A 12,786-nucleotide genomic window follows, 5' to 3' on the forward strand; every position below is an offset into this window, starting at 1 on the left:
ACTAGTTTGTTTAACACAATATTGGAAAGTGAGAGGATGCCTGAAGAGTGGAGAAGAAGCATACTGGTACCGATTTTCAAAAACAAGGGCGATGTGCAGAACTGTAGCAACTACAGAGGTATAAAGTAGATCAGCCACAGCATGAAGATAAGGGAAAGAGTAGGTAACAAATGTAACAAAGCTCAATCAATGCCCGCTGTGGCATTCGATCCGAGGTGCACTGCACCACAAGGTGACATCAGTGAGTCTTTTGTAGTTTACAGTAGTCACCTTCTCCTGGAAGCGTGCCCTCACGCTGCGTCATTCCGCGCTCCAAAGAGACTTATGAGGATCTGCACACTTCCGGATCCCACTGCTGCCACCAATGTAACATAGCTCAAGAGGAGAAGCTAGGTTAAGAGGTGAGGTGACGATTAGCAACCAGCAGTATGGTTTCAAGCAACGAAAGAGCACCACAGACGCAATGATTACTTTGAGAATGTTGATTGAGAAGTATAGAGAAGGCCAGAAGGAGTTACATTGTGTCTTTGTAGATTTAGAGAAAGCATATGACAGGGTGCCAAGAGAGGAGGTGTGGTATTATATGAGGAAGTCGGGAGTTGCAGAAAAGTATGTAAGAGTGGTGCAGGATATGTAGGAGGGAAGTGTGACAATGGTGAGGTGTGTGGTTGGAATGACAGATGGGTTCAAGGTGGAGGTGGAATTACATCAAGGATCGGCTCTGAGCCCTTTCTTGTTTGCAATGGTGATGGACAGGTTGACGAACAAGGTCAGGCAGGAGTCTCCGTGGACGATGATGTTCGCAGATGACATTGTGATCTGTAGCGAGAGTAGGGTGCAGGTTGAGGAGAGCCTGGAGAGATGGAGGTATGCACTGGAGAGAAGAGGAATGAAAGTCAGTAGGAGCAAGACGGAATACCTATCCGTGAATGAGAGAGAGGACATTGGAATGGTGAGGATGCAAGGAGCGGCGGTGACGAAGGCGTATGAGTTTAAATACGTGGGGTCAACTGTCCAAAGTAATGGGGAGTGCAGGAGAGAGGTGAAGAAGAGAGTGCAGGCAGGGTGGAGTGGGTGAAGAAGAGTGTCAGGAGTGATTTGCGACAGAAGGGTACCAGCAAGAGTTAAAGGGAAGGTTTACAAGATGGTTGTGAGACCAGCTATGTTATATGGCTTGGAGACAGTGACACTGACGAAAAGACAGGAGGCAGAGCTGATGGTGGCAGAGTTGAAGATGCTAAGATTTTCACTGGGAGTGACGGACAGGATTAGGAACAATTATACTAGAGGGACTGCTCAAGTTGGACGGTTTGGAGACAAAGCAAGAGAGGCAAGATTGAGATGGCTCGAACATGTGTGGAGGAGAGATGCTGGGTACATTGGGAGAAGGATGCTGAATATGGAGCTGCCAGGGAAGAGGAAAAGAGGAAGGCCAAGGAGGAGGTTTATGGATGTGGTGAGGGTAGACATGCAGGTGGCTGGTGTGACAAAGGAAGATGCAGAAAACAGAAGGAAAAGGAATCGGATGATCCACTGTGGCGACCCCTAACGGGATCAGCCGAAAGTAGCAGTAGTCTGGTAAAGGATCGAGTAGGCAAATAGTTCGTTTAGAAGCGGACATGAGCTTTGTCAAAAAATCGAGAGAGCGTCTCAAAAGCTGTAAAAAGGACTATCAGTGACTCATTGTATAGATATGAATTTGGTAAGACATAAGACAGGATCTGCAGGAGTAGCTGGATTTGAAGAACTAATTTTGTTTATGATCTTATCAACCTTATTGCAGAAACAGTCTAGAAGTCATGGGCTGTGAACGGTGATCAGCTAACAGACAGCTGCTTTTTAGTAAATTTAGCTACAGTATCAAAGAGAAATCTGGGATTATGTTTATTAATATTGATTAGGCGAGAGAGACACTATTTTTGCAGCAGTGAACACAGAACAAACACTCATGCCAAGATTATTTTGATTTTCGCCATTTACGTTCCAGTCTCCTGCAGGCCCACTTAAGAGCACGCATCTCGTTGTTAAAGCAGGGTGTAGGCCTCTTAAGTCATCTAGCTCTGGTAGTGAGAGGTGCAACTGAATCGATGAGGCTAGAGAGGACCACATTTAAGTCACTATGTGAAATTTTCAACAGAGTCAGTCTCTACAGTGAAAGGAACCAAGACTTCAGGCAGCTGCTAGCCAAAATGCAACTACAATGGATGGACCAATGTGACGAGTGGCAATTATATCTATGCCGACCTTAACAGGACAGGCCAATAATGCTTCAAATATAATGAGAAAATGATCTGACACCGCAGAAGTGGTTGGCAAGACATTCAGATCAGAAACAGCTATCCCTTTAGATAAAACCAAATCAAGAGTGTTACCACTGCAAACTGAGCAAACCCAAAAGTATCACCAAGTGCCAGAAAGGCTTTATTTAGTAAACATGTCTTCAGGAGTGCACTTGGCTGAATACCGATATGAACCTTTTTTTGACTGCTGTACTACTGCACAGCTGCCAAGCCTCAGACAGGTTTCCAATGGGTTTCTCTCATCTATTTACACACTAACCGCATCAGTTTAAAATGACTGAATAAAAGGGACATTTTTGTTTTAACATTCACATTAAAGATTCCCAATTTGTTACGCAATGAAAAAGTAGACCACACATTTTTTTCCCACATGTAGAGTACAGTCTGAAATAACGACTTCATTTGAAGTCGTTATTATTGAACAAATAAATGAACGACATAAGCCTCATCATCTATTAATACCTCACATTTGGATAAACTATAGGAAGAAGAGAACTTGTCTTTGTGGTAGTGTGCATTCCTGAGTCTCTTACTGTGGGTCCAGACTGGTGAGCTGCGACAACAGCAAGCTGTTACTCTCAGTGATGGTCTGTTTGGTGGATGCTGCAGCCAAGTGGCTCTCAAATGCCAGGATCTCTTGCTTTTCCCTCTGAGAGATCTGCAGCTCCCGGCTAATCATCTCCGTCTTTGTGTCTTCATCCGCAACAGTGCAGGGAGGGTAGGAATAGTTACTATGGTGCACAGAAAGGAAGAAGATGAGAGGTTAAGGAATTCAAAACTATGGAATAAAGGGATGGTGGATATCTAACTTTACTTACTTAGTCATAACCATTTCCATGAGCATTTTTAGTGTGGGGTAGCCATCCCAGGCAGCTAAACCTTAAGAAAATCACGAGAAAATATTTTAGTAGAAAATGAAATTGGAATACTGTTGTTGGGTTAGTATTAGCTACTTTTAGCAGCCGGTGGAGCATCTTTTTTTCATTTCACAACTATTCATTCATCTGCATTATTTTTTACAGTGTGAATAAATTCAACTGCTTTTTACGATTGGTTCAACACAGTAAATCTACTGACATACCTATTTTCTGTGGATTGAATGCAGCCACCACAAGCAACAGGAGCCATGCTTTCCAGTACAGCGTAGATATAGCCAAGTTTGGCGGTTGGTACCTGAAATATTAAGGGTTAATAGTTATTCTAGAGTAAAAGTTGCAAAGCCTGTTTCTGAAATATAAAAAATGGGAGACGCAAGGATGTACCCAGCAGGAAGCTGAATGTTCTCTGGGTGGTGGTATGTGCACAGGTTCAGAACTGCATCAATAAGTTGGATCCTCTCCACTCTCAAAACATCCAGATCTGTATCACAGGAAACAGTCGTTGAGCTCTATGGCTTCTTCCAAGAGCAATATTTGAAGAGACTCTCACCAGATGGGCACAAAAATCATTTTAGACCCAACACACAACCTCTATTCAAATTACAAACTTATTTCATAAGGGAGAAAGTGCAAGCTACCACATCACTCATCCAACAGGTTCAAATTCTTTCGTACCCACGTCCATTTAAAGCTAGTAAATGAGTATCAACAAGCAACACTTTAAATGAAGGAATATTCTTGTATTGCCCTATTTTTTTTCTGACTACATCATCACCGGAGTCACGTGGGACCGCTGAAGAAGATGGACGTATAACAGCGTTGCTCCGCATGAACCCCAGAATTTCTTCAAATGAAGAATCTTTTTTTTTCACCTCAAAATACTTTGTTTAGAGACTTCAGCATGGAAATTGGTCTTTTGTTTCAATTTTGATGCAACTTAAACCTGATCTCAAAGTAACATAACATAACAGCTGATTACAGTACTGAACGCGTGTTTGTTTACAATCTGGCGCACGTCCTATACACCTTGTACCACAATGCATTGCAGGCGCTGAATAAGGAAAATGGTGACTTGACCGTGCCTGCGGGAGGGGAGGCGGATGTGGGTATGTGTCCTGGTCACTGCACTAGCGCCTCCTCTGGTTGGTCCAGGCACCCGTTCGGGGGGAGGGGGAACTGGGGGGAATAGCGTGATCTTCCCACGCGCTATTTTCCCCTGGTGTAACTCCTCACTACAGGTGAAAAGAAGCGGCTGGTGACTCCACATGTATCGGAGGAGACATGGTAGTCTGCAGCCCTCCCTGGATCCGCAGAGGGAGTAATTGGCCAGATACAATTATGGAGAAAAAAGGGGAGGGATTCCCCCCTCCCAAAAAAAGAAAGAAAAAGAGTTCACCTTCTTTTCACATATGCACAAGTCATTCTCAAGGATAGACTATTTCCTGGTCTCTAGTGAAATGATTGAGAAAGTGGAAGATTGTAATACTGGGGTGATAGCTGTCTGATCATGCTCCGGTTGAGTTAAGCATAGTGATTAAGTCAAGTGGAACTAGAGTAAACAGGTGGAGACTAAATATATCAGTGCTTCAGGACCCCACATTTAAGACTGCTCTGGAAACATACCTTAAGGATTTTTTTGATCATAATATTGGCTCAACGGAAAGATTAGGGACAGTATGGGAAGCTTCGAAGGCATATATAAGGGGCAGAATAATTTCACACACCAGTTCACTGAAAAAACAGACAAATATGAAAATTAAAGAGCTGGAATCTCAGATTAAAAACATGGAGAATTAACTGTCACAACTCTATAGTGATAAACTGTTTAAAGAAATCTGTGGCTTGAAATATCAGCTAAATGAGATATTCAACAAGAGGGCAGATTATGCCCTCTTTAGACTGAAAAAACAAGCTTTTATGAAAGTGGAGAGAAATCTGGCAAGTTGCTGGGGAGAAAACTGAAACAAAAAGAAGCCAGTTTTTTAATTCCATTAATAGTGATGGGGGGGAGTTTTGACAGATGAGGTAGAAATCAACAAGGTCTTTAAAAGTTTTTATGATAATTTGTATAAGTTGGAGAAACCTGTAGCTGAAATCAAATATGAAGAGTTATTTTCCAAAATGGTCCTTCCTGCGGTTTCTCCAGCCCATGCAAAGATGCTGGATGCTATAGATGAGTCTGAAGTCAGGGGGGTCATATTGTCAATGAAGGTCAGAAAATCACCTGGGTTAGACAGCTTTCCAGCTGAAATTATAAAAAGAACATTGACATATATTGGCACTTATTCTAACCGGTGTGTATACAGAAGTGCTGGCTGAGGGACAGCTGCCACCAACATTCAATGACGCTATAATCACAGTAGTGTTGAAAAAAGGCAAGAACCCTTTTGATCCAAGTAGTTTTCACCCAATCAGTCTGGAAAATGTAGATGACAAGATATTGACAAAGGTATTAGCAATGAGAATGGAAAAAGTTCTATCACTAATTATACACCGCGTACACAATTATTAGGCAAGTTGTATTTTTGACGATTAATTTTATTTTTTAACAACTATAGCGCTCTCGCTCAATCCAAAATGTTAATAAAGCTCAAATCTGAATATTTAAGAAAGTAAAAGTAAGATTTTGTCTTTCTTAAGAAAATATCTCAGTGTGCACAATTATTTGGCAAATATTGGTGCGCAGAATTATTAGGCAACTAAATGAAAAACGAATATTTTCCTATCTCACTTGTTTATTTTCATCTGTTAAAGTGAAAATAATGAACAAACAACTGAAAATTTACAAATAAACATTTATAACATTTCCACAAAAAAAAATCTGACCAATATAGCCACCCTTCTTTTCAATAACCGTCACAAGCCTTCCATCGATGGAGTCTGTCAATTTCTTTATCTGTTGACAATCAACTTTTTGTGCAGCAGCAACCACAGCCTCCCAGACACTGTTCAGAGAGGTGTACTGTTTTCCTTCATGGTAAATCTCCCGTTTAAGAAGAGCCCACAAGTTCTCAATAGGGTTTAAGTCAGGTGAGGAAGGGGGCCATGTCATTTTCCTGTCATCTTTAAGGCCTTTACTGGCAAGCCATGCAGTGGAGTACTTTGATGCACGTGATGGAGCATTGTCCTGCATAAAAATCATGGTCTTCTTGAAAGATGCAGGCTTTCTTCTGTGCCACTGCTTGAAGAAAGTGTCCTCTAAAAACTGGCAGTAGTTCTGGGAGTTGATTTTAAGTCCATCTTCAACACGAAAAGGTCCAACTAGCTCATCTCAGAGGCATAGCCCCTAGTGTCCACCACAGTATCATTAAAGATGAGCTAGTTGGACCTTTTCGTGTTGAAGATGGACTTAAAATACCATTAGATGGCAATATGTAAAAGAGAGCCTTGATGTATATATGCGGTGTTGCGTGTTGTGTGTGTGTGTGTGTGGGGGGGGGGTTGTTGTGGCCTATCATGCTGTGATGTTAAGCTTGCTTCTGTTTTTTTGTTCTTGTTTTGTTCGTACTGTAATGTTGGTGTTTTGGGAAAAAAATATTAATGACAAAAAAAAAAAAAAAACTACATCATCACCAACAAATGACAATTCAGATGGAGCACTTCACAAATTTTGCACTGTTATTACTTTTTAACTACTTCTATTCATTATATCTTAATGTCTTTGTATGTGTCATTGTGTTCTTGGAAGTGGTAACCCGTCATCTTTGGATATGATGTACACTACCGTTCAAAAGTTTGGGATCACATTGAAATGTCCATATTTTTGAAGGAAAAGCACTGTACTTTTCAATGAAGATAACTTTAAACTAGTCTTAACTTTAAAGAAATACACTCTATACATTGCTAATGTGGTAAATGACTATTCTAGCTGCAAATGTCTGGTTTTTGGTGCAATATCTACATAGGTGTATAGAGGCCCATTTCAAGCAACTATCACTCCAGTGTTCTAATGGTACAATGTGTTTGCTCATTGGCTCAGAAGGCTAATTGATGATTAGAAAACCCTTGTGCAATCATGTTCACACATCTGAAAACCGTTTAGCTCGTTACAGAAGCTACAAAACTGACCTTCCTTTGAGCAGATTGAGTTTCTGGAGCATCACATTTGTGGGGTCAATTAAACGCTCAAAATGGCCAGAAAAAGAGAACTTTCATCTGAAACTCGACAGTCTATTCTTGTTCTTAGAAATGAAGGCTATTCCATGCGAGAAATTGCTAAGAAATTGAAGATTTCCTACACCGGTGTGTACTACTCCCTTCAGAGGACAGCACAAACAGGCTCTAACCAGAGTAGAAAAAGAAGTGGGAGGCCGCGTTGCACAACTGAGCAAGAAGATAAGTACATTAGAGTCTCTAGTTTGAGAAACAGACGCCTCACAGGTCCCCAACTGGCATCTTCATTAAATAGTACCCGCAAAACACCAGTGTCAACATCTACAGTGAAGAGGCGGCTGCGGGATTCTGGGCTTCAGGGCAGAGTGGCAAAGAAAAAGCCATATCTGAGACTGACCAATAAAAGAAAAAGATTAAGATGGGCAAAAGAACACAGACATTGGACAGAGGAAGACTGGAAAAAAGTGTTGTGGACGGATGAATCCAAGTTTGAGGTGTTTGGATCACAAAGAAGAACGTTTGTGAGACGCAGAACAAATGAAAAGATGCTGGAAGAATGCCTGACGCCATCTGTTAAGCATGGTGGAGGTAATGTGATGGTCTGGGGTTGCTTTGGTGCTGGTAAGGTGGGAGATTTGTACAGGGTAAAAGGGATTCTGAATAAGGAAGGCTATCACTCCATTTTGCAACGCCATGCCATACCCAGTGGACAGCGCTTGATTGGAGCCAATTTCATCCTACAACAGGACAATGACCCTAAACACACCTCCAAATTGTGCAAGAACTATTTAGAGCAGAAGCAGGCAGCTGGTATTCTATCGGTAATGGAGTGGCCAGCGCAGTCACCAGATCTGAACCCCATTGAGCTGTTGTGGGAGCAGCTTGACCGTATGGTACGCAAGAAGTGCCCATCCAACCAATCCAACTTGTGGGAGCTGCTTCTGGAAGCGTGGGGTGCAATTTCTCCAGATTACCTCAACAAATTAACAGCTAGAATGCCAAAGGTCTGCAATGCTGTAATTGCTGCAAATGGAGGATTCTTTGACGAAAGCAAAGTTTGATGTAAAAAAAATCTTATTTCAAATACAAATCATTATTTCTAACCTTGTCAATGTCTTGACTCTATTTTCTATTCATTTCACAACATATGGTGGTGAATAAGTGTGACTTTTCATGGAAAACACAAAATTGTTTGGGTGATCCCAAACTTTTGAACGGTAGTGTATGTAATTCATTGCATCACACTGGTTGTTCACGTCAAATTTCTCCGTCAGGAGACTAATAATGTTTTCCTTTATATTCTTGGCGAACACACTTTACATTTTGGCATGCATAGACCATACACATCTGTGAGGAGTAAACTATTTTTCTGCATCTAGAGGCGCCTACCACCTATGCTCAGGGACTGTTCATTGACTATAGCTCAGCTTTTAATATACAGTGCATCCGGAAAGTATTCACACCCCTTCACTTTCCCCACATTTTGTTATGTTACAGCCTTATTCCAAACTGGATTAAATTCCTTTTTTTCTCATCAATCTACACAATATCTCATAATGACAAAGTGAAAAAGGTTTTGTAGAAATTTTTGCAAATTTATTAAAAATAAAGAACTGAAATATTGCATGTATATACAGTGGCTTGCAAAAGTATTCATACCCCTTGAACTTTTCCACATTTTGTCACGTTTCGACCACAAACATAAATATATTTTATTGGAATTTTTTGTGAAAGACCAATACAAAGTAGCACACAATTGTGAAGTACAAAGAAAATTATACATGATTTAAAAAAAAATTTACAAATAAAAAACTGAAAAGTGCGGTGTGCAAAAGTATTCAGCCCCCCTGAGTCAATACTTTGTGGAACCGCCTTTTGCTGCAATTACAGCTTCAAGTCTTTTGGGGTATGTCTCTACCAGCTTTGCACATCTAGAGACTGACATTTTTGCCCATCCTTCTTTGCAAAACAGCTCAAGCTCAGTCAGATTAGATGGAGAGCGTTTGTGAATGGCAGGTTTCAGATCTTGCCACAGATTCTCAGTTGGATTTAGGTCTGGACTTTGACTGGGCCAGTCTAACACAGGAATATGTTTTGTTTTAAACCATTCCATTGTAGCCCTGGCTTTATGTTTAGGGTCGTTGTCCTGCTGGAAGGTGAACCTCCGCCCCAGTCTCAAGTCTTTTGCAGACTCCAACAGGTTTTCTTCCAAGATTGCCCTGTATTTGGCTCCATCCATCTTCCCATCAACTCTGACCATCTTCCCTGTCCCTGCTGAAGAGAAGCATCCCCAGAGCATGATGCTGCCACCACCACGTTTGACAGTGGGGATGGTGTGTTCAGAGTGATGTGCAGTGTTAGTTTTCCGCCACAAATAGCGTTTTGCATTTAGGCCAAAAAGTTCAATTTTGGTCTCATCTGACCAGAGCACCTTCTTCCACATGTTCGCCGTGTCCCCCACATGGCTTCTGGCAAACTGCAAACGGGTCTTCTTATGGTTTTCTTTTAACAATGGCTTTCTTCTTGCCACTCTTCCATAAAGGCCAGATTTGTGCAGTGCATGACCAATAGTTGTGCTGTGGACAGATTCCCCCACCTGAGCTGTGGATCTCTGCAGTTCGTCGAGAGTCACCATGGGCCTCTTGGCTGCATCTCTGATCAGTGCTCTCCTTGTTCGGCCTGTAAGTTTAGGTGGACGGCCGTGTCTTGGTAGGTTTGCAGTTGTGCCATATTCTTTCCATTTTCGGATGATGGATTGAACAGTGCTCCGTGAGATGTTCAAAGCTTGGGAAATCTTTTTATAGTCCAACCCTGCTTTAAACTTATCCACAACTTTATCCCTGACCTGTCTGGTGTGTTCCTTGGACTTCATGATGCTGTTTGCTCCCCAATATTCTCTTAACAAACCTCTGAGGCCGTCACAGAACAGCTGTATTTGTACTGAGATTAGATTACACACAGGTTGACTCTCTTTAGTCATTAGGTCAACATTCGATCATTCAGCAATCATCAGGCAACAGGCAATTGGTTGCACTCAGACAAAAGGGGGCTGAATACTTTTGCACACCGCACTTTTCAGTTTTTTATTTGTAAAAAAAAAATTTCACATAAAATTCCAATAAAATATATTTATGTTTGTGGTCGTAACGTGACAAAATGTGGAAAAGTTCAAGGGGTATGAATATTTTTGCAAGCCACTGTAAGTATTCACACCCTTTGCTATGACACTCAAAATTGAGCTCAGGTTCATCCTGTTTCCACTGATCATCCTTGAGATGTTTCTACATCTTGAATGGAGTCCACCTGTAGTAAATTCAATTGATTGGACATGATTTGGAAAGGCACACACCTGTCTATATAAGGTCCCACTGTTGACAGTGCATGTCAGAGCAGAAACCAAGCCATGAAGTCAAAGGAATTGTCTGTGGACCTCCGAGACAGGATTGTATCGAGACACAGATCTGGGGAAGGGTACAAAAAAATTTCTACAGCTTTGAAGGTCCCGAAGAGCACAGTGGTCTCCATCAATCGTAAATGGAAGAAGTTTGGATCCACCAGGACTCTTCCTAGAGCTGGCCGCCCAGCCAAACTGAGCAATCAGGGGAGAAGGGCCTTGGTCAGGGAGGTGACCAAGAACCCGATGGTCACTCTGACAGAACTCCAGCGTTCCTCTGTGGAGATGGGAGAACCTTCCAGAAGGACAACCATCTCTGCAGCACTCCACCAATCAGGCCTTTATGGTAGAGTGGCCAGACGGAAGCCTCTGCTCAGTAAAAGGCACATGACAGCCCACTTGGAGTTTGCCAGAAAGCACCTAAAGGACTCTCAGACCATGAGAAACAAGATTCTCTGGTCTGATGAAACCAAGATTGAACTCTTTGGCCTGAATGCCAAACGTCACGTCTGGAGGAAACCAGGCCCCTCTCATCACCCTGCTAATACCATCCCTACAGTGAAGCATTGTGGTGGCAGCATCATGTTGTGGGGATGTTTTTCAGCGGGCGGAACTGGGAGACTACTCAGGATCGAGGGAAAGATGAATGGAGCAAAGTACAGGGAGATCCTTGATGAAAACCTGATCCAGAGTGCTCAGGACCTCAGACTGGGGTAAAGGTTTACCTTTCAACATGACAACGACCCTAAGCACACAGCCAAGACAATGAAGGAGTGGCTTCGGGACAAGTCTGTGAATGTCCTTGAGTGGCCCAGCCAGAGCCCTGACTTGAACCCCATTGAACATCTCTGGAAAGACCTGAAAATAGCTGTGCAGCGATGCTCCCCATCTAACCTTACAGAGCTCGAGAGGATCTGCAGAGAAGAATGGGAGAAATACCCCAAATATAGGTGTGCCAAGCTTGTAGCTTCATACTCAAGAAGACTTGAGGCTGTAATCGCTGCCAATGGTGCCTCAACCAAGTACTGAGTAAAGGGTGTGAATACTTATGTACATGCAATGTTTCAGTTTTTTATTTTTAATAAATTTACAAAAATTTCTACAAAACCTTTTTCACTTTGTCATTATGGGGTATTGTATGTAGATTGATCAGAAAAAAAAGGAATTTAATCCATTTTGGAATAAGGCTGTAACATAACAAAATGTGGGGAAAGTGAAGGGGTGTGAATACTTTCCGGATGCATTGTATATATATCCACAAGGATATATAACAAACTTGTGCAGCTAGGTTTACATCAGTTTCTGGGTCTTGGTCTTCTTACTGGGCAGAACACAGGTTTCCAAATTCAGCAATAGATTTTAAAACTCATTGACAATTAGCAGAGGTGCCCCTCAGGGGTATGTCCTCTCTCCTCTGCTCTACTCATTATACACCAATGACTGTATTTCACTCTGACACTGTAAAAATGACTAAGTTTGCTGATGATACAACACTGGTAGGACTGGTTTCCTGTATGTTGAGACAGCTTATAGAAAGGAAGTCTTCTCTCTGGTTGACTAGTGTAACAATAACAACCTGGAACTGAACAACAAAACTTAAGAACTTGTGGTTGACTTCCGTAAAAATCAGGGAGAGCTACTACCGCTGGCATTCAACAAACAGGTGGTAGAGAAAGCAGATCATTTCAAATTTGTTGAGACTACAATCTCCTCCTCCATGAGATGGAAAGACAACGTCACCACCATCCAGAAGATCGGTCACCAAAGACCAGTCTTTCTAAGGCAACTTAGGAAATTTGGAGTGTCAAAGGTTGCAATGTTACAGTTCTACAGAGCTCTAATAAAAAGTGTGCTCACTTTCCCAGTAATTGTATGGTATGGCAATTCTACAGCCCATGAAAAAAAAAACTGTTGGACAGAGTCGTGTGTACAGCTTCAAAACTAATTGGCTACGAATACCCACCATTTCTTAATAATACCGTATTTGCATTCAATAGAAGGATTTAAAAATTTTAAAGGACTCCTCACATCCCGCCAACCCCCTATTCAATCGTCTCCCTTCAGCTGAAAGACTCTGCAGTATCAAGACCAGAACATCTTG

General features: G+C 41.9%; 1 protein-coding gene across 1 annotated transcript in view; it reads right to left on the reverse strand.

Moving 5' to 3' along the window:
• ints1 (integrator complex subunit 1) overlaps positions 1 to 12,786 on the reverse strand; it is a 57,699-nt gene that overhangs the window by 35,993 nt on the left and 8,920 nt on the right. The window contains 4 exon segments of the mRNA XM_056288378.1: positions 2,834 to 3,031; positions 3,119 to 3,179; positions 3,382 to 3,473; positions 3,563 to 3,659. Coding sequence (XP_056144353.1) covers positions 2,834 to 3,031; positions 3,119 to 3,179; positions 3,382 to 3,473; positions 3,563 to 3,659 — 448 coding nt within the window.

This window comes from Lampris incognitus, chromosome 10 (assembly GCF_029633865.1).
Source record: "Lampris incognitus isolate fLamInc1 chromosome 10, fLamInc1.hap2, whole genome shotgun sequence".
Classification (NCBI taxonomy): domain Eukaryota; kingdom Metazoa; phylum Chordata; class Actinopteri; order Lampriformes; family Lampridae; genus Lampris; species Lampris incognitus.